Source organism: Clavelina lepadiformis, chromosome 2, assembly GCF_947623445.1.
Source record: "Clavelina lepadiformis chromosome 2, kaClaLepa1.1, whole genome shotgun sequence".
Lineage (NCBI taxonomy): Eukaryota > Metazoa > Chordata > Ascidiacea > Aplousobranchia > Clavelinidae > Clavelina > Clavelina lepadiformis.
Window position 1 is genome coordinate 25,981,821 of NC_135241.1, and position 21,390 is coordinate 26,003,210.

General features: G+C 33.0%; 3 protein-coding genes and 1 long non-coding RNA gene across 5 annotated transcripts; all 4 read right to left on the reverse strand.

Moving 5' to 3' along the window:
• Positions 1 to 1,022: 1,022 nt before the first annotated feature.
• On the reverse strand, positions 1,023 to 2,427 carry LOC143446912 (uncharacterized). Its single transcript, XR_013113989.1, has 2 exons — positions 2,272 to 2,427; positions 1,023 to 2,176 (listed from the first exon to the last, which is right to left on the reverse strand). It is a non-coding gene; the product is annotated as an uncharacterized LOC143446912 (long non-coding RNA).
• A 36-nt stretch (positions 2,428 to 2,463) lies between these two features.
• On the reverse strand, positions 2,464 to 9,771 carry LOC143445017 (uncharacterized). Its single transcript, XM_076943808.1, has 16 exons — positions 9,571 to 9,771; positions 9,073 to 9,242; positions 8,715 to 8,803; positions 8,157 to 8,287; positions 6,530 to 6,721; positions 6,267 to 6,424; positions 6,024 to 6,156; positions 5,324 to 5,629; positions 4,940 to 5,215; positions 4,468 to 4,587; positions 3,920 to 4,005; positions 3,486 to 3,732; positions 3,048 to 3,091; positions 2,886 to 2,934; positions 2,628 to 2,674; positions 2,464 to 2,547 (listed from the first exon to the last, which is right to left on the reverse strand). The coding sequence occupies exons 1-16, from the start codon at positions 9,599 to 9,601 to the stop codon at positions 2,464 to 2,466; spliced, it is 2,163 nt and encodes a 720-aa protein (XP_076799923.1). The 5' UTR covers positions 9,602 to 9,771.
• A 3,471-nt stretch (positions 9,772 to 13,242) lies between these two features.
• Positions 13,243 to 16,837, reverse strand: LOC143445018 (uncharacterized). The gene is made up of 12 exons (XM_076943810.1): positions 16,810 to 16,837; positions 16,398 to 16,564; positions 16,237 to 16,325; positions 15,938 to 16,068; positions 15,504 to 15,695; positions 15,157 to 15,314; positions 14,869 to 15,001; positions 14,648 to 14,764; positions 14,379 to 14,458; positions 14,042 to 14,249; positions 13,891 to 13,935; positions 13,243 to 13,710 (listed from the first exon to the last, which is right to left on the reverse strand). Exons 1-12 carry the CDS (start codon positions 16,835 to 16,837, stop codon positions 13,697 to 13,699), a joined length of 1,362 nt encoding a protein of 453 aa, XP_076799925.1. The 3' UTR covers positions 13,243 to 13,696.
• Positions 16,838 to 18,550: 1,713 nt separating this feature from the next.
• Positions 18,551 to 21,297, reverse strand: LOC143446241 (uncharacterized). 2 transcript variants are annotated; one of them, XM_076945793.1, is made up of 9 exons: positions 21,167 to 21,297; positions 20,764 to 20,880; positions 20,304 to 20,383; positions 19,990 to 20,239; positions 19,732 to 19,776; positions 19,558 to 19,601; positions 19,399 to 19,438; positions 19,175 to 19,218; positions 18,551 to 19,080 (listed from the first exon to the last, which is right to left on the reverse strand). In XM_076945793.1, the coding sequence occupies exons 1-9, from the start codon at positions 21,285 to 21,287 to the stop codon at positions 19,024 to 19,026; spliced, it is 798 nt and encodes a 265-aa protein (XP_076801908.1). In that variant the 5' UTR covers positions 21,288 to 21,297; the 3' UTR covers positions 18,551 to 19,023. The 2 variants fall into 2 exon arrangements, with proteins under 2 accessions (XP_076801908.1, XP_076801909.1); XM_076945794.1 differs by having other exon boundaries at positions 20,764 to 20,866; positions 21,167 to 21,293.
• Positions 21,298 to 21,390: the final 93 nt, after the last annotated feature.

Sequence of the window (21,390 nt, forward strand, 5' to 3'; positions counted from 1 at the left end):
GGCTAATTTTGGCCTCTCAATTCTGAGATATGTGTTTTCAAATTGTTGTACCAGTTCAAGGTAAGGTCTTTTCTTTGTTTTTGATCACGAGGTCTTCACATTACCGTTTCCAATGCAGAAGTTTTCCAAACGTAGGCTTATGACGTAGCATAGAATCACATGGTTATGGTTCGGTTGTCACAATATGATTTGATAGATAGACAGTGTTAATTGTTTATGCCATGATTAAAATTTCCCTGGTTTTGAAAATGAATTTTGAAAGTTGTAAGATGTGACGCCAACGAGCAAAAAATGAAACTCTTTGGCACAACTCGGCATCGCTTGAGCCCCGGTTACCAAGTTCGTCTTTCTTGGTTTGCTTCGCTACCGAACTGGTCAATGACAAGGTTTTGAGCAACACTAATGGTACAGCATATTTTGAAATATTTCCGCGTGTTTTGTAAGAAAATTGTGAGTTGAAAATTTCGTCATGGGGTAATTTTTCAATGAATATTGTAGTAATAGCTAGTTCATGGTTATGTGGCCTTTCTGCCGCTGGCTGGTTATAGCAGAAGGATGTGGTCGACTCATACTTCGAAAGTCCTACGTAGGGCTTCAAAAAACATGTTTAGAATAATCAGAAGGCAGCATGGTTTGTGTTGTTTTCTAGCCTGGCAATTCCCTAGCAGTTGGCGTGCTTCAATGTCCCAAGTCGCGTGCAGAATTTGTCTAAAAATTAGCATGAAAGTAGTTAAAATTGGATTTTTTTGGCCAAGCATTTTAGTGTTTATTTTGCGCCTCTGTAAAAAAGTTTAAATTATGGCTTTTTGATGGCATTTTATGAAAGGGTAGTCCAAAGCATACTAAATTGACATGCAAAATTTCAGAGAGCCCCATGGAGGATTTTCGAGTAATCGGTCTTTTTAGTAAATTCACTCTGTAATAAAACAAACAAAGATTTTATGGCATTTTTTGGTGTTTGACGCCACCTTAAAGCAATCACTAACGAATGAACCTACTGACATGAAAGCAATCAAACTAAGTTTAATTAGAAAGTGATTTATTGCTTTAATTCATAAAAATTAATCTCTTCATAACATGATTGCACGTAATAATTACAAAACACGTAATACTTGAATAATAAAATGAAATTATGTTAATGATAACTGTATCGCCCATTATTTCGATATTAATCGTAGAGAGCATAAACAAAATCATTATGCTAAACGCTGTTACATCACAATATAAAACACAAACTGTTAATTACTAATTAATAGACGAAAAAATGGCAAAAGTTGTCAAGTACAATGACGCTACAGCGATGAATGCGACCGCTGCAAACACGGAAACGATAAAATGAATAAGCTGCCTCAATTGTGGCGCAAGACTTCACAATACCAGTAAAAACACGTCCAAAATACAATGTAATTGCTATCTCCTTATTATAAACTATATACGCAGTCATATAACATTGAGCAACTACAGCTGCATGCAAAAGGTTGAGATGCTGAACAGTGAAGGATTTTCACTTTGGCTGGTTATGGCAAATTTTTATGTATGTTGGAATGTTAAGTTTACAAACGTATTTATGCACTATTTATCTGTTTCATCACATTACACTGATGGCATCAGGCCAAGTAAGATAGCGGTTTACGACCTGGCGTTTTATGGGTGGTTTCGGAAAGATGTCAAAAATAGAAAGAATCGCTGTTAAAAAATTTCTATGATTTGTTTCAGCAAAATAAAATTTTCATGTTTCATTTCATTAAAAATACATAAAGTATTCCGCATAACGCGAATACAAATTATGTGGAACATAAAAGTAGTCGCTGATGGAAAACATTTGGAATAAATTAGAAACAGTTCACAGGATGAACTTCATATTCCACAACTGCACTGTTGCAATTTAAAAAACAAACAATGACAGATAATGGGGTACAAGACATAAAAATCAATGCAGCATTTATCGAAAAATATTTCCAAGAATTTATGTAACAAAAACTACCGATTTTAAAAATAAAAATTATCAACGTGGTTTATATTATACAAGCTATATATGACATATCAAACAAGGTGGAGAAATAATAGAAATATATAAGCTCTTGAAAGTGAGTTTCTATACGTTGATGATTTCATCATAAGGCCCTTCAGCATTTTCATATCTTCTTGAGCCGTTCTGTTGACCATGATTGTGAACCTAAATATAATAGAAATATAATTATGAAACCATATTTTTACTTCAACTTTAATTTTTATGAATTAGCTTAACGACTTTAGTTTAACTTTTCTCACTTCAGTATGAGCACGTGGAGCAGTGATGTTGTCATCATAATCACCATCAGTATTGTCAAATCTTTTGGAGCTACTTGATTCATGTCCTTGATTGTTCAAATCAGCATTTGATTCCTCCCCATTCAAGACAAGGTAACCTGCGCTGTCTGCAACATGGCCATCTACCCACAGAATAAACATCATACTGTGGTATTAGGCTGTTATTTGTATAACACATAAAAATTGTAAATAAGTTAATTTACCAATTTCCAGCTGAGAATTTGAAGCTCTGTTTCTCTGCAAAATTGAAACAAAGTAAGATTCAAGCAGCTGCAATCAATGCTGATGCGTTACATTTAAAATAAAACAGGAATTACCAAGTGACCAGTTGTGCTTCCATTAACTGCAAGATATCCATTTTCATCTGCAGATTTATAAACGAAAAAAAATAGTTTATAATTCTTACAAAAACAGTCATGAGATTTTGAAACTCATAAATCTATGCAACGTTACTGTCTACTCTTCTGATTTGACGAGATGACAATTGTTCATTTGAAAATTATCAATCGAAAAGTTTTCTGTTACTTAATAATTCTGGGGAACAATCAGTCAGAGCAAATATTATGAATTCATACCTTCAGCTGGACCAGCCACTTCATAATTCGTTTGGTAATCCGAGTTTTTCTGCGATCATTTATAATTGTAATTAAATTTCAGAGAAAATGTAAATCATTTACTGTATAATAAATTGTAACTAGAAACATTTCCATTATAATATATACAAAAAGTTTGTTTACTTGGATTGAATCATTTCCATCAACATCAATGTAACTGGGTTGATCTGGAAAAATAAACAATGTTTAAATGCAACATGAGCATATGCACATATAAAAGCAAATAAAAATATAACTACTAACGTTAACTAGACTATAATAGAAATAAAAACATGAACAAATTAGCAAATTGTTATTAAATAGCTTTGAAAAATAATGATCATTTTTGACACCATTTTATAAAAACATATCCAGAGTTATTTGAAGCATCAGTTTTGGCCTAAAGAATAATGGCACCAGGTGATGCGCGGTTGTCACTGCCAGTAGGATACAATTAAGATAAACGCAAACTACACATGGAGATAAAATAAAAACAATACTAGAATATAAATTTAAGAACCTAAGTTCCAAGTAAGTCAGTTTCAACAAAATAATGAAACAAATCAAAGCCGATAAAACAACCTTTCTTCTGAGATCCACGTCTCCATCTATAAACACCATAACCAGCTGCACATAAAATGACCACCACAAAACCAGCAATAATCCCAGCAATTGCACCAGTGGAGAGACCAGGAGTGCCAGGTGGTTCCCCATTGTCATTCATATTGTCCACAACTTCAATGTTAAAAAGTAAAACACTATTCAGCAATAAACCGCTGCTTGAAGATTTCACAGTGAGCTCGTAACTTCCATTGTCCGAATTTATTACCTGTAGCAATTATAATATTTTTATTGTCATGTCAGTAACGTGACGACCAGCAGTAATCAGATTTAATAAAAGTAGAAATTTTTAATTAGTTTACTAATTTGGCTGTAAGTTTTAATAAATTAATTCAACTGTATCTGTACATGGTCGTTGGTTTACAAGATTGCACAAAACTTATGTCATTACTTACTTGTGTTCGAGTGAATGTGAAAGTCTGTTGGTCTTGGTCACCAGTTGATTCTATAGTCATTGCACCGTCACTTGCCACTGATGATCCTGGTAAATAAATCGGTCAAATTAACTAATAACATGAAACCAGTACTAACGGCATAGCGCTAAACTACTTAGAAGTTGCTTTGGTGATGTCACCTCCAGACTCAAAATGTAGATTATTACAGCAAAGCATAAATAAAAACTTTCAATACTGTCTTTATAACTATTTAACTAATTTTTAAAAAATTTGTTTTTTGGTTTTCTGTAAAAAAGGTTAAGCAATAATTTTTTTGCTTAGTGGTTTAAGAGTAAATTAAAAAAAGTCCTTTATTTTGAGCCATTCTATATTGTGAGGTCCTAAAAAGCATAATCTTTAAACTCAGGATAGCTTTATAATAAAGATCTGTTCAAGCACATCAAAGTATTATAAATAAACACCGCCAATAGCTTTTGCTAAGTTCACCACATACCTATAATTTAAATTTATCGTCTTTAAGTTTTAAACTTACTTAAGCCAAACCTCACCATTTTTGTTCAATGATATGAACAGGGAGTTAGGATTTGAGAAAAACACAACAGAGCAGAATCCAATTTCATTCAAATTCCAATTACAAGTTGGAATTTTATCATCCTGTGTTGCAGCATCTGGAAATACAAACAGTAGTTTTAGTGCAAGATCATCAAAGTTAGATATGTAAGACAGGTTAAATATCTATTTTTTGCAAGCTATTAAAGTGAAATTTTCAAATTGTTAAGCATAAAAAGTTGCACAAAAAACAAATTCAATTTATTTTGTTCTGTTTAAAGTCTTTAAAGAAACGATTCCATTAGTTTCGCTACAACTGTTACACATGCAGATTCCAAAATCATATATCTACATTACACAGGGAAAGAAACAGATCACACTCAAGTAAACTTCCAATTAATGAACAAGAAGCAATTCAAACATTACAGCAACATCTTTTGACAAACATTATAACACTTCATCAGAACTTACATATAACATTCAGGTAAATAGCTGCACTAAAGCTTCCAAATTGATCGCTTGTGATACAGATATAATCTCCAGAGTCATCACGTGTTACAGAGGAAAACATCTTTAAAGACTGAGATATCATTGTGTTGTTTGGTAATTTTATGAGGTATGTGGTGCTCATTTCATTTTCATATGAAACACTGCAAGAGATCATGATGCTTTCTCCAAGATAAGTTGTTGAGTTGATGCTGCCATCATTTGTAACATTGCTGCCAGTGACATCGACCTGAGGTTGTCCTGAAAAAAAAATTAACAGCATTTAGGCAAGATCAATAACCAGCATAACACACAACACAGCACAGCACAGTACACACAACACAGCGGAACGCTTTTCGTTGCACTTACTCTCAGCTGGAATCACATCAACAATTTTCTCGGCACTTGTTATACTGCCAACTACATTCTCAGCAGTACAAGTCACATTGATTGATACACTGTGATCAACAGTGATAAGACAACCACCATCTGAGATGAGTGTCTGGCATCTTGAATCTGAGCACAATTGCCAACTACAATTTGCTGGTGGGTTTGCATCACTTGGAGAGCAATTCATTGTGAGTTGTTGATCTGATCTTAGCAGGTAGTTGCTTTCTGATGATTCAATCACAAACTGGGATGTTTCTATCTTGTTAGTCACTGATGAAGAAACATCTATAAATATAAAACGATTTCAATTAAAAAATGGAACTTCTTTCGCATATAATTTTTTGGGTTTACATTTATACAAATAATATAATAGTAACATTAAAAACTAAAGCAAGGCTACAACACTTACTTGCGTCAGCAAATAATAAATAACACAGAAATATGAAATGAACCTGATGGAAACAACAACTGCCAAAAGCAAATATGTTTAAGTTGCTTATACAAACATTTTTAGAATTTTCAGCATGTTTTGATTTTGGGGAAAATTATTTCTGTCATGTTATCAATTTTGTTTCATTCTGCTCATTTCTTATCCGTTTACAGCATTATATTTATAGTTGGTACAATCTAATGTAAAATTAAATAATATCATTTTTATCCTGATACATCTTTAACTCACATAAAACATCCAGTGCATATTCTGACGATCTTCCACTTGTAGGATGGACATCAGTATAAGGAGTGACAGCCTGACATGAGACTACTTTGTTGTTGTCACTTTTTTGCGATGAAGACAATGTGAATGGTTCTCCCTTGGTGAGTGAAATGCGTAAATTTAAATTGAAGCAATTCCATTCAAATTAAAATTGGTGTCATGTTACAAAAGTAGACAAGTAAATACAAGGTTAAAAAATTTATTTACCTGTGTTCTAGCATAGCTATTTCCGTCAATATAGAATCGAGAAATATTTCCTGGAGGAATGACATCATTGTAATTACAAGTCAGATTCAAATCATTGCCTTCAATCACGGTCAGTTTATTGTCTTCAATCGAACTACTTGAAATGGATACATTGGGTGCTGGATAAAAAACAATGCTACATTGAGCGATGACTGTAAACTGCTTTTATTACTTATGGCTATCTTATCATTTGAACGTTTTTGACAACAAAAATAATTAGAAACCTGTCCAACATTGCAGATTATATTGACCACTCCATTCTGCTGAAATTAGACAAGTCGTGTCAGTAGATGTCATCATTGTACCATTTGAATAAAACAAGTCTCCTCCGTTAGAACAAGCAAACTTTCCTGGTGAGTTGAATATCCTGGAAGTTGCATCCACAATAACATCATATGGAAGTGAAGACTGGCAATCTGTGGCAAATTACACATCCATTAAATGATCACATTATCAAATATATAAAGTGGCATAATTGATAAATGATCACATTATCAAATATATAAAGTGGCATAGAGGCCTGCTTTACATTACCATGTTAGTGCAAATTGTTTGGCCCAAGCGACATAAAAATGATGTTTTTGTTAAAAAGCAAAAGATATTACAATATATTATAAATTGTATTGAATTTAAAAAAATGGGAGAAAATCAAAGTTTTTATGCAAAAATTACATCATCTTGTAGTCGTGCATATAAATTTCGTACAAAATATTTCAAGCACTCTAGTACCAAAATCCATGGTATGATTTATGATATGATATGTATTATATTTATTTATGGTATGATATTTCATGAATGAAAAAATTTATCTTTGTACTTCTACTTACTTTCCAAGCAAAGAATCAAACAGCTTATAGGTTAAGCTTGGCCATGTTTTAAGTGTACCTGGTTACCAGCAATTATTATGTTTAATTTAAAAAATAATAATAATAATAATAACAAAGGAATAACATGTAGCTTCTTAAAGTATTGGGTCTCATATAAACTACATCTGTTGAATAATGCTTGTTTGTGGATTTAAAAATTCTACTGTTCCTGGATGTAATAGCAGTTAAATGTTAATTATTTGAAAACAAAATCTCACCAACTTATTTCACCCACATTAATTAATTATTAATAACGCGTTTACAAAAAAATTGTAAGCTGAAAAAGCTAACCAACCAACTCATAGCACAATTACATTGTTGCTATCTTGCATTTTTTAAGCCCTTGGACTATTGCCACTTCTTCCTCTTCAATAAAAATTAATTGGGTTTATGAACATGTGTTTTATTGTGTTATAGGCTTATAGCTACAACAGTTGGCATTGTAACTTTAGCTCCACACAGTTAATGGCAAAATACAAACAATACAATTGAGCAAAGAGCTTAAAACTTAGACAGTGGATATTGCACGGTGAATGCTTTAACTAAGACCTTTAACCTTTAACCTTTTTTACCAAAAAATATATTTAATTTAACAATGCTTTTAACAGATAACCAGCGTAGTCACAGAATATTGCAACCTCGATGCCGTGTGAAAACTTCATCATGTTTTTATCTATGAATAGGAGCATTGTTGGTTCAATTGACATCTACAACTTCCTCCTAACATGGCGGAATACTTTGCTTGTTTGATGTTGGCATAAATTAGCTTTTAAATAATTTCAAGAATATTGGTAATATCCAAATAAGATAGTGGTCTAAAACATTGTAATGTTATTGCATTCCATCTGAACTGCTTATTAACGTCAGGTTAAATAGGAAGAATTGTTACTTATGAAAGGAATTCTGCAAGTAAAATCAAACGATGGACAGATGATATTAAATAATATAAAACAATATAAATATATAATTCTGGAACTAGCCTCACATCTTATCATAACAACGGCTTGTGAATGGGAGCTACCATCTGAGAGTTCGATCAAATATGCATCTTCGTCAGCTCTAATTTGTGCAATGGTAAGTTGTGTGGTGAAGTTTGATGCTGACATAGCAACTGCACTGTTGGAGATAAGTGACACGTTACATCACTGAGGAACCACAGTTCATTCGAAGCCATTTTATAATAAATAATCTTATAATAAATGATATAATCATTACATCAACATCAATTATTCAAGGTTTATTCAACAATTTCTACATGTGCAAGTCTGTGTAAAGAAATATTAAAAAATAATGAATTTGCATATTGCGGATAAAATGAATGAAATAACATAAGACTGGAAATGTTTTGAGATAAACTTTTATGAATTTTTATGCAACGTATATTAAGCTGTCAACGACAAGCTGACTACTACTCTGCTGTAGAAAAGCAAAAAATTATTAAAATGCATTTGAAAGAAAAACATATTCATAACAAAAATCAAGTTGAAAAAGAATTTCAAAGAGTTCATCACCCGTCCATCTAAATATCAACCCATATAGTCACCTGACATTTATTTGACTGGAGTAGATGGAAGAGTCGACAGCGCTAACAAGATCAGGGTATGGAGCATATCCTGCTTGGGCAAGGAGGATCTGTAAAATGAAATGAAATTGAAATTTCATGTTTATCGATTCAAGTTTTATGTTACTGACAGTTTATTATTTGATGCAAAAAATAGTGTTTGAAGTACTCATAAAAATTCCTATAAAAGATGTATCTTTGAAGTACTTTCATTTGACATTTCATCTTAATTAAAAGAATCTTATTAAGTTTATAATTACAACCAAACAACCAAATTAACCAAGTACAAACAAAACCATAGTAATTTGTTGTCACAGTTTGGTAATAGATGAGCACATACCCCACCAAATGTCCAGTTAGCAATCCAGTTTCCTTCTAATGAGATCACCCATGGTGGTGGTGTAACTGAAGCAGTGATAACTACAGTGGAGTTGACTGCTTGTGTAGGGTGTGGTGTAGTGAGAGGTGATATGCTTTGTCCTTGTATTATCACAGCTGTTTGTAGAATAACTGCAAGTGTAAAGTATAAACAATGACATTAATTTTATGTGCTGTGGTGGCAGTTACTTTGCTTTGTTAAATATCACGAAAGAAAATTCTTATGAGAGTGAGTACAGAAAACTACTTAAAATGAATTGATGAAAAATATTTCCTGTTCTTTCATCTTTCAGAGCTGTTTCATACGCCTTTTCTATATTGGTGATTGTTGTTAATCAACAATTTAAAATACTACAAATTAGCAAATAAATCATAAAGTATAAAGTGTTTTGTCAATGCGTTGTATTTAAAACTAAAGCAATTAACAACGATAGTTCAAAAAGTGTTAAATGTATTTTACCTGAAAAGCTTAATGGTATATATTTTTGCATATTTTATCATCCAATGGTGTACTTTGGCTCTCAGTTGAAATATTTAATTGTTTATTTCTATAAGAAACTTGACATCAAGTGTAATCTAACACACATTAGTGTTGAGACAAATATACACAGTTGTAAGCATGAGTGATAAATTTTAGGTATAATGTAGGTATAATATGGTATAAATATCTTTGTACTGCTTCCATTCTCAAATGCTTTATCTTTAAAATAAACGTATTAGCTGTTAATTTGAGGGAAGTTTGGCATTGGCTGACAAATACCATTACACAAACAATAGTTAATCAAAGCTAGCAAGTCTTTAAACAACAATTTTTGTAAAATACAAGATACAACGGGAATCTGCACGCAAGGTTTCGATGAGGAAATCACAAAACTGGTTTATATTTTTGCGTAATATTTAACTTCGTGATTGATTCAATTTAAACCTGCTTGAAATGAAATGGCATTTCATGGCATTTATTCCACATACCATCATTTGTGTTATGTACAAACAACCAAATATGCCAAACAACCAATCACAATTCATCACCATATTTGATAATGTAAGTTGTAGCAAGCTGCTGGCCAAAATTTTCTAGAAATGCACCGAACGTGAGCATATTATTTCAACAAGTCACCAGGACTGTTTATCAACTACGCTTTCTTTCATCACACATAACGTGCTTGTAGTGCAAATTCATGCAATTTTTCATACAATTGCCAGCATATCAACCAAGTTTCTATGCATTGTCCCACTTTTTTTCCAATGGCAAAGTATCACTAAATTTTACATTTTATGTTTGTATTAAAAACATACTTCGAAATTCGAGACCATAATCCAAGGGTTTCGACCCATAAACTAAATCAGCACTTCTTGTATCAAAGCTTAACTATCCTTAAAATTTTACCATAATTGTACAACTGGTTTTTTAATCAACATTGCAAAGGGACAAACAAATGCTCATGAAAACAAAACTTCCTTGACAAGAAAAATAATTTTAACAAACATGCAAACAAATGCACAAATCATAAAAAATCAGCAAGCAATTAAAAACCAAACGTATATATGATATCTTAGCTTGGTTGGCAGCTTCCTTAAAATAAAATATTTGCTCAGTATAAGCAGATATTAAGTTCGTAATTTTTCATTGGTTCTTGAAACTTGAAATACACAAAATTCATTCAAAAATAAACTGATATAGCCTAATTGGAATTTAATCTAAAAATTATTATGAAAATTATTTGCTATGGATGAAATCAAATCTAATACGGGCTATAAACTGTACCACTCTTTTTAAAGATGACTTAACCAACTTTAAAAATTACGACTTAAAAACGCTTTTAACGTTGTTTGGCTATGTCGTACTTAAAAATACGTTAAGGACAAAATATTTCGATTGTTTCATCGCGTTATGAATCGAAGCTTTTCAATAGTTTTGGCTTGGGGAAAATTCCCAAATGTTTTCATTTTTTTATGTGGAAGTTTAATGGCTCTTAAATAGGTAAAAAGTTCAATGTTGTTTGCAAACATAGTTTTGGTTGATGCGTATTGGGTTTAGTTTATACAACGTAACTTTTTAAATGTGACCAAGTAGCAAGTCTATACAAGTGTAGATGGGCTAGAGATTTTTTACTCACCATTCAGAATATGAAAGAGAAAATGGTTTTGCTCGAGTAATTTTAAATCTAAAGGCTATTTTACACAGATTGGTGGAAGAGACCCACTCTTTAACATTCTGAGAAGTGAGTTAAAGATTTAATTAAAGTAATAATTAAAGATTAAAGATACAAAATAGATATAAATTTATATCTAATACACTTGTAACAATTAAAATTGAATAATTGAAGTTTATGCTTGAACGTTCAGATATTTCGATTGATCTTTGTTTGCCCAAAGTGACAGACGTTTTCCTTACAAGGTAAAATGACAAATCGCATCTTTTATTTTTCTTCGTTAACTTTACATATACTGTGCTATTGCCTGAAAGTTTAACTGTTCACCAGAACCACTGGACAGGAGCAAGAGTAGTTTGTGTCTTGTTAAATACCAGCATTACAGCGATCGCTCCATCACTACTAAATATCGTAAAGACCTGAAAAGCCAAGCTTAGGTCTCTAAACACTCAGCCATCTACTGCAGAACCGAGTGCAACTGTGTCACAATTCTTTATTTTCAGTCGCTATGTAACCTCAACAGTGTCCACATATATAGAAGCAAACAACTTACTGCAAGCCACTTTCATTTTAAATGCCGTTTTTGTATGCTGATCAAACTTACAGACATCTAAGTATTTTGAATATGTTCTATCTTCTTGTGCAAACAAGGCCTCAGCATTCAGGTGTCGAGCCAATATCAGTCATATAGGCCTACAATACATCACACATCGATGAAAACTAGGCTACTATTCGATGTTTTACAACAAAATCTGTTGAAATATTGGAAAACTAAAAGATTAATTATTATTATTTGATTGATTAAAATACTAACTGAAATCCGTTTTACACTTCTACGGCATCTAAGTATTTGCTACAAGCAATTGAGCACTATTTGAAAAACTTTCATTTCCCCATAATCAACAACAAAGATTGCCAACAAATCTTAATGAAGTCATTTTCCAAAGTGTTAAAAAAGAAAGTGTTTGAAGGGTTGCTAGGTTTCGTGTTTAACCAGGTCATAAACTATTTTCTAACCAGTTTGAATATGTCATTTTATAACTATAGTGCGACCGTTATTGTTTGAGCCAAATGTCTTTCGCAACTTGTATTAAATGTCTGGGCAGTAATCTTGTAATTAGTTTGTCCTGTGCGGTATGAAACGTGCAGGCAGTGGACTTGGCATGATACATGTTGCACTCAGTGACTCAGACATGACATGGTTCGCGGTTTGGTCGTAGAGTTTGTCACTCCCCACTTATGTCGAGTTGAACGATCTGAGGTTGGCAGGTTATTGTAAATTGTGTTATCGATTAACTTGAACAAAGAGCTATTTTTTTTAGCCCGAAGCTTTCGAGAGACTCCGATTTATTGTCTACAGCGCCTATTATAAATCGTCAGACCGCTGCTTTTAATATCCAAATGTGTTTATTGATCCAATTCAATAGATAGTTAAATTAGATTGATAATAATAGAACAATATTGTCTCTTACAGATCATAAGTTTTAAATCAAACTTTTAACCAAGTAATCTTCCTTTTCTTTCTCAACCGGTTTGTGACATGGCAAGCTGCGCCATTTATCTAGTAAACGTTTAAGTTATGAGAGAATCGATTTGAAAACTTCCGTGTAATATATCCTTTGTCTTCTACCTACGCGGTTAATATTACAGATACATTAGTCACCCTCACACATACGTCATCTAAGAGTTGCAATCTCGCCAGTGATATCCATCCAGTCTTAAAGCGTAAGACACATCGCATGATAAAAATATAGTCATGTCTTTTCAAATAGTCCATTTTCTTTCCTGTGTCCATCACAAGATGGTGAGGTTGTCGACGTAGATTCACTCGAATAATGTCGATTAAATATGAAATATCCATGAAATACTCTGTACATGTTTACATGAGATTTTTTATATAAACACACGATAAGCAATATACTCGTAAAGGAGGTGATAAATTTGATTACAAATTATATGAAATATTAGTCGGAAATTGGTTAAAAGCAAAATTGCAGCATTTATGCTATTTCATTATTCATTTCTATTTTAAAAGTCCAAAATAATTAAACCAAAAACTTGAATTGTTATCGCCAGCAATAAGAATATAATTGTTCGCTATAACACAAGCAAAAACCATTGAAATAAACTGACCACAAAGATAGACCTAGTTGTTTATATACGTATAAACACATAAAGAAACTGTATATTGGTATAGATTCGTGGCAGTAAATATACGTAGACTTATAGGCAGTAAATATACGTAGACTTATAGGCAGTAAATATACGTAGACTTATAGGCAGTAAATATACGTAAAGACATTTTAGTAATTTATTATAATTTTTGAACACCTTCATAAAATGCACAGTTATTTCCAAAAATAATAAAGTAGAATCTTCTTATCGACAACTTTGACATCAAGTAGACCTCATATATATTTCACGTCTTCACATTCATGATGTGGAATCTAAACAGGAACAGATTATTTTCAAAATATTGTTGAAAAGTATTGTGCAAGCGATGTAGCTTGTTTGCATGAATTGTCAGAGTTCTTCTCTTTTATTGTTAATTAATCAAGACCAATAACAACAAATGTTCCGTCCAATCATTAATTTTAAGTTTTTAGGCAAAATTATTTTAATCGTACCTAGTTTGAAGTGGTTTTGAGGTAAAGTATCTGAAGCACTGGTATCTTAAAAAGACAACATGTTGCTGTGGAAAATGTCAACGCTTAAAATATGAATTGTTACGCTCAAGAACTACACAACACAGCATAAGGTAATAAACTTGATCGTTACCAGGTGGTGGCTTTCTTCTAGAAAGACATATTAAGATCACAGCTATCAAGCAGACAAGAATGACAGCCGCAATAGTTCCTACAAGAATTGCAGGAACATTTAGTTGTTGATCGTTGATGACAGCGATGTTAAACGCGATTGAGTAGTTGTACGGCGGAAGAGCATGACTCAATACAAGAGCATAGGCTCCTTCATCATTGGATGTTACCTGCACATTTTGATATCAAAATGTTCTTGTCACATTGTTATGTTGATCTATGAGCCAAGTAGTGTAATACGTATGTTCAATAGGTAATGCACGAGACCAGATAGTCGCTTTTAATTCGTCTTCACTTACGTCGACTTTCTTGAAAAAGTAACGTTGTTCGATGCCATGGCTTAGTACCAAATTTTTATCATCATTTCTGGCTGATTTTTCTGTATAAGTCAGTATACATTTATAACCTTTATCATAGGAAATATTTTGACGAAAAGGGTAGTTTTATTTGTAGTAAGCAACAACAACGTGAACATAGACGTTGAATATTCTATGTACAAAGAAACATAAAATTTGTGATGTTTATAAATAAAATTCATTTATCTGACTCTAGAAAACTTCAAACAAACCGTTCAATGTCAAAGAAATAAATTCGGTTTGTGGATTTGAGACGAACATTACTTCACAAACTCCAGGTTGGTCAATTGTCCAAATGCATGATGTGTTGGTAAGTTGGTTGGGAGTAACTTGAGGAAAATATTGTTTCATTATGTTTTTTATTCTTGATAAATGCAGCATTTTTTTGCGTCATTGCCATAAAGAATGAATACAAAACAGTTAAAATACTCACATAAGACATCCAGTGTATATTCCAACGACCTTCCACTTCCAGGATAAGCATCAGTATACGGAGTGACAGCCTGACATGAGACTACTTTGTTGTTGTCACTTCTTTGCAATGAAGTCAATGTGAATGGTTGCCCCTTGGTGAGTGAAATACATTCATTTAAACAAAAGCAATTACACAGTTCTATTATTTTATTTTATAAATGGTTCCCCCTTTTAAATTTAAAATTGTAACGATAATAATCATTTACTAGAACCAATAAAATTATACAAAATTCAGTGGCGGCCTTACTATTGTGATGTCATAGCTATTAGTCCCAATATAAAATGTCGAAGTATTTCCAGCAGGAATGACATCATCATAATGGCAAGTGAGATTCAAATCATTTCCTTCAATCACAGTCAGTTTATTGCCATCAATTGAGCTACTTGCAAGAGACACACTGGGTGCTGAGTACGAAAAAGGGATAACTCAAAGGGTTTGTACAATGCGTGTGAGGTGGGAGATGATAATGATTAAATTCTAGTTTTCATTCTAATAATGTTTCTTCAACAATAGCAATTATCTTTCACATCACTTACTATGAAAGAAGATTTTCTTGAATAGAAGTAAAACAATTATCACAACGCACAACAAACCTTTCCAACACAGCAGATGTTCCGGGCCTTCCCATTCTGCTGACGCCAGACAAGTGGTGTCACTAGATGTCAGCATTGTGCCATTTGAGTAAAACAAGTCGCCTTCGTTAGAACAAACAAACTTTCCTGATGAATTGAATATTCTAGAAGTTGTTTCAACAGTGACACCATCATTAAATGATGAATTGCAATCTGTGTGGTAAAGAAGCGACGACAGTTACTGACTACATCCATTTATTTGAAAAGAGCTAAGTCCATTACCTAGATAATGTAGCAACATACTGATTGATTTTATTTATTCCAAATACTTTAATACAAATTTTATGACAAGATTGTAAAATTTGCAATGAACATTTCGTAGTTTTTGTCAAAATATTTTTCCAGATTGTTATTATTGTTGAATATGATTTTAATAATTAAACAAATTTAATAACCTTGTATTTTCAGTATCAGGGATTGCGCAACACCAAGTCCGAAATATCTGACCAGAAATCCGTCTTCTTCAGCCTTAAGTTGTGAGATGACGAGCCTTGAAGTGAAGTTTGATGAATACGAAGAGGACGTGCTTGAAAAATCAAAATGCAGTTTCGTTCATTTCAATTTATACGTTTTGTTGTGTAACGACACTTAAAGTAAAATAAAAATATAATTATATATAAAACTTAAGTATAATCACTGAAAATATTTTATGAAACATTACACTTAAAATTTGTGTATTAACGGTTTATTTTACCTGATTTGAACTCGGTCAGAGTAAATAGACGCGGACACACGCTCATTAGTCACAGGAAATGGCCAATAACCTGCCACTGCAATTCTGGTCTACAAAACATTTTTTTAATCTCTGCTCAACTCCTTTTGTCTTTTGCTGAATGTTTCTTGTTAATTTCATACCCCGTTAAATTCCCAGTTAAAGAGCCCCAGAGCTGATGGTGGAACAATCGACTCTGGAAAAGCTGTAGCAGTGATAACCACAGTGGAGTTGGTCGCTTGTACAGAGTGTGGTGTAGTGAGTGGGGATATGCTTTGTGCTTGTATTAGCAGTGTAAATTGTAGCAGTGCTGTAAAATGAACGTTACAACATTTAACACACAACTTACTCATAAGAAATTTGCAACAATGAACATTTTGCAATATGCAACCGCTATTCATGTTTCTGCTACCGTGGAATGCATTAAAAATTTGTACCAATAATACGAACTTATGTCGAAAGTTTAAAGCGTAGAGTATGTTAGAGATAGAAATATTAGCGAATTAAGAAATTTGCAGAAATTAGTAAAAGTCGCAAATTACTTCTTGTTGTTACCTGACACAAACAAAATCGGGCTGAACATTTCCTTTAGTGGTCACAAGCACTGTTAATGTCAAAATTATTAAAAATCAAATCGCTAGAAAACAACGTAGATTCCAATACCAGCAACGATGTAACCTAAAAACTGAAAATGCCTTGATATTAGGCTAAGTTGTTTCAGACAATGCTTGAATTTCTCTTACTTATACATTACGTCCTACCCACATAACGGGTCTAATATACAAGTGTACAACCACATGATACCTTCGTATACTAAACCTAAGCTACTCAAAGCTACTTGTATAGGCCTACTAGACCAGAGGAGAGTTAATACTTGTACCAATACAGTTTACCAAACAGCACCTGTTTCTATTCTTAACTTAACGTATATGTCTGTACGTGACAAACCATTAGAAGTAAAATCGGCATAAGTTTAAAATGGAAACATTGAGTGATTATTGCAAACCTGATCAACAAACATCAACTCATCACCAAACGTCATTTCCTTTCAAATGATTGCCGCAAATGACGTTTCGTGGTTAAACTTGCTGTGATGTAATAATCGTAAACAGGATACGAGCTTAATCAGCAGATTGGTCGTGACTCTGAGTCAGCAATATTAACTCAACCGTTTCGTGTCTATTTTTCAAGCAATGCATCGAGCTGACGCGAAGACGGTAAAGAAATCCTGTCAACCTTATGTCACTTAAATCCTGTTGCATGACACAGATACACAAAAACGAATTTGTTCATCGTGTGAGCCGGATGTTATTCAGCCACCCGGACTATACTGTAGATATTGGGGCATGAGTAGAGCAGCCACTATAGGCTGTGCTGTCACCCAAAGCTCCCTGGGCGTAAGTCATGTAGGGGTCATGATAGATGGAGCAGTCGGATAAGTTGGTCTGCGCTTTTATCCTCACAAGCCGCAGAGCTTGCTATTTCCGGTTTGTACAGAGTTGGTCGTGACCGAATGTCACCCACTTGCAGGTGATTGTACAAATATGACGTAACCCCGTGACCCTGGCCGTGCTGGGCTTCCACACTTCGATGGGAGAGTTGGCAGCATTGTTGTGTAGGTTATAAATGAGTATAACATAGACGCTTCCTCAAAATATTTTTGTTGGAATAAAACATAGTTTTTATCTCATTTGTGAAATGCACAGCTCGAATTTAGACGACAGAAAAGGAAAACGGAACCATAACTTGCACAAGAAATATTCTTTATATAATTATTCAACGTTGTTCTCAGCTTTGAAAAAAAACCTTAAAAAAATTTTTTATGGTAAAACCGTTGTTGGTTGTTGATAAACTTAACGGCAAGTTTGAAATAATGATGCATTTCCTGAATGTTTCCCGGTCATTGGTAATGTTTCATTTCTTTTAAATAATTACCAAAAGTAGGATAGGCTTCTTGTGTGCTTGGCAACAATAAAATTCTTTTGGGCATTGTAGAAACGCAATAAAACATTGTTTTATGACGTTTACGTTATCAATCAATTGGTTCAATAATAATCAACTTAAATCCTTGACTAACTTCATACAGGCCACTATGACCGAAAAAAAGTATCGAATCAAAGAATAAATAAAATCAATACATTTTTATTCGCTTAAACTTCTAAACTTTCTCATGATATTCATCACAGACGGTGCCTTTCGCGCCAGCACTTTGCCCATTCAGTGTATTTTCCGCCGACTATTATCTACCCCATGAGGTGTTAAAATAGTTACAAAGACCGATATCCGAAACATTGTTTTAAACTGTGCAAGGTCCTTATGTTTTTTTCCAGAGATGAAAGCAATATAGCAATATATGAAAGCGCTAAATGCAAACATTATTTACTTCATGAAAACAAACATTTCCTCTTGTTTCCAAGCGATGCACAATGACGACAAATTACGTCATGTTATGCCATTTATAGAAAGGTAATAACGAATAATAATATTTTTAAAACAATTTCATTATTATAAGTGGTCTTACTAGTTTAACAGAATATATACAGATTGTATTAAAAGAACATTTAAAACATGAATCAAATAGGATTATTGAAATGCTTCGATTTTCAAACTTACAAGGTTAAATTTCAATAAGTTTAGTTAGAATTTGCAATATAAGTTGTTTTAAAAAAACTTGTCATATTGCATCTGTGTTGCCTGCTATTGGCAATTCCCTTCAATTCACCTCTGATGGAAAATGTGTTTGGAGAGAACATGATGAGTTTCAATAAATTACAAGTTTTTTACTTCTTCGTAAGGACCTTCAAGAGATTTACTTTGCTTCGATCCCTGCGAAGCATTCTTGTCAGTTTAAAGTTTAGGGTATTCTTGGGTTAACTGTAATTTGAACTCGTGTCTTCATGCTGTGTATCATTGTACTTACCCCAGTGTTGAACTCCTTATTCAAATCAATATATCCAGCATTGTCTAAACAGATTGACAAGTGGTCACAGCAATACATAGCTTTTATGCAGTTTTCATTATTTTTGTTTTATTTCAAATGAATGTGATTATAATGATCGTGCTCGAGAATTCTACTTTTAATTGCTTTCTGTTTGTTGAATAGCTCAAAATGCTTCAAAATTGAACTCAATTCAACAATCTTACCAACTGAAGGACCGACTTCGGCATATTGTTCTTGAGATTCCTGGTTGAGTATAAGAGAATACAATCAATCACTTGAATAACTAAGCAATTAACTTCACCTATAATACGTGCTCCAAAAATATAAGAAGTATAAAAACTATATTTATGCAAAAAGCCTACCGGGATGTTTTCAATTTTGTTCGGTTCAATATAATCACTTTCATCTATCAACAAAACATTCAAAAAGTGAATAAAAATAAGTAATAAAACACACAATTCAAAAAACAATTTTTAATTGACGTTTCTGAAAACTTTTCCAAGTCTAATAATTCTATTTATGTTGTCTATACTCACCCTGGATGGCTTGGCTGCTTGTCATGTTAGTGTTCGTGGTTGCACCTGCGACAAATTGTTCGCAAAGGTGTTAAATTAAAGCAACACTCATGTTCAGGGTTTAAATATTATTTTTCTTGCAGGAATTCCACTTGCTCAGGTTATCTTATTTTATAAAAAGGCAAAGAATGTAGAGATACTTTATATGGAAAACGTTTGCGTAGCATTTTCGTTTCTGTGTTGGTTTAAGAATCCATAAGGTAGTTCAGATTTACTTACTGTTATTTTTCTTGTTAGGTGCCTGTCTCCATTTGAAATAGGCATAGGCAGCTGCTACACTTAAAATAAGGGCTGCAGCACCACAACTAATCCCAACAATTGCACCGGTGGAAAGCCCTGATGCTGCAGGATTGTCAGGTGAAATTCCACTGACTTTGATTTCAAACGAGATTGAAACAGTATTAGGGAAATAAAAGGTGTTTGAGGATTGTACGATAAGGACGTATGCTCCATGATCCAAACTAGTTACCTGGAAAATAACATAAAATAGAACGTGCTTTGTCTTTTTATTTTTGTACATAAACTTTTACTACTTGTGTTCTGTAGAATTCAAAGGTCTGCATTTGACCAAAGGCAGTTATAGCCATGGAACCATCGCTTGTCACCGTTTGACCTGAGAAATAAAGAACAGAAAAATCAAATCCTGTTCATTTTGGAGGGGAAAGGCAATTTTATCTCATCAATGACTTAATATATTTTTTATTTATTTTGTGTGTATATATTTTGTATATAGCTATTATCACAAAAATATCGGAGACAACAAAATGTTTCCAAGTGATGCTTCTATAACCAAGACTCCTGGGAAAATAAGATACATGTGCAAACGTACACGTCCAGTTAATCTATTTGAAACAATGGACCTTGTGGTGGGCGGTTTGTGCCTAGACTTTATTTTTACAATGTCTATTAGCACCGTGTATGGCAACAAATTGTATTGTATAAATTGTACAAATTGTAAAAGTATAAATTGAGGTGTTAAAGACGACCCTGTACCATTTCGGGCGAGTGATATGAACCGAGATCTTGGATTTGAGAAAAACTTCACTGCGCAAGTTCCATTTTGAGTGACATTCCAATTGCAAACTTGAACTAAATTCTGTTGAGGAGCAACTGAAAATAACAAATTTTTAAAATGACATTTTTATTAAATTTAAATGTATGTTGTCGGCTTATAATAAAACAGAGTATGCAAGCGAAATATAAGCGATAAAAATCAAAATAAAAATTGAAAATATGAAAAATAAATTTACATAACATTAAAACAAATTTCTTTTTACCACGCAAAGCTACAAATTACAGTTGCACTGAAAACACCTGTAAAATATTAGCAAGCACACAACGTTGACTGATGAACATGAAATGAAAATATATTTTAAGCTTAAAATCCATGACTCACATAACACATAAAGTTTATATCCTGACGATCTTCCACTTGCAGGATAGACATCAGTATAAGGAGTGACAGCCTGACATGAGACTACTTTGTTGTTGTCACTTCTTTGTATTGATGAGAGCATATATGATTCTCCCTTTTTAAGTAGAAATCATTTTCATTAATGCACCTCGGGCACACGTTTTAAGCAATTTCAAAATTTATGTTGTAACTTTTTTTGCTTGGCT

What these genes read in the sequence shown, in the direction of transcription:
- LOC143445017 (XM_076943808.1), bottom strand. Translation starts at nt 9,601, where the DNA reads ATGCAAAAATATATACCATTAAGCTTTTCAG. An exon ending in TGATGTGATTCCAGCTGAGA is followed by an intron (nt 5,216 to 5,323) that starts GTAAGTGCAACG and finishes TTTTTTTTTCAG; the next exon opens with GACAACCTCAGGTCGATGTC. An exon ending in ACGTGGATCTCAGAAGAAAG is followed by an intron (nt 3,092 to 3,485) that starts GTTGTTTTATCG and finishes TTATTTTTCCAG; the next exon opens with ATCAACCCAGTTACATTGAT.
- LOC143445018 (XM_076943810.1), bottom strand. Translation starts at nt 16,837, where the DNA reads ATGTTCAGCCCGATTTTGTTTGTGTCAG. An exon ending in TCTGACCGAGTTCAAATCAG is followed by an intron (nt 16,069 to 16,236) that starts GTAAAATAAACC and finishes TGATTTTTCAAG; the next exon opens with CACGTCCTCTTCGTATTCAT. An exon ending in ACTTTTTCAAGAAAGTCGAC is followed by an intron (nt 14,250 to 14,378) that starts GTAAGTGAAGAC and finishes CAAAATGTGCAG; the next exon opens with GTAACATCCAATGATGAAGG.
- LOC143446241 (XM_076945793.1), bottom strand. Translation starts at nt 21,287, where the DNA reads ATGCTCTCATCAATACAAAGAAGTGACAACAACAAAGTAGTCTCATGT. An exon ending in CATATCACTCGCCCGAAATG is followed by an intron (nt 20,384 to 20,763) that starts GTACAGGGTCGT and finishes TTTATTTCTCAG; the next exon opens with GTCAAACGGTGACAAGCGAT. An exon ending in TTGAATTCTACAGAACACAA is followed by an intron (nt 20,240 to 20,303) that starts GTAGTAAAAGTT and finishes GTTATTTTCCAG; the next exon opens with GTAACTAGTTTGGATCATGG.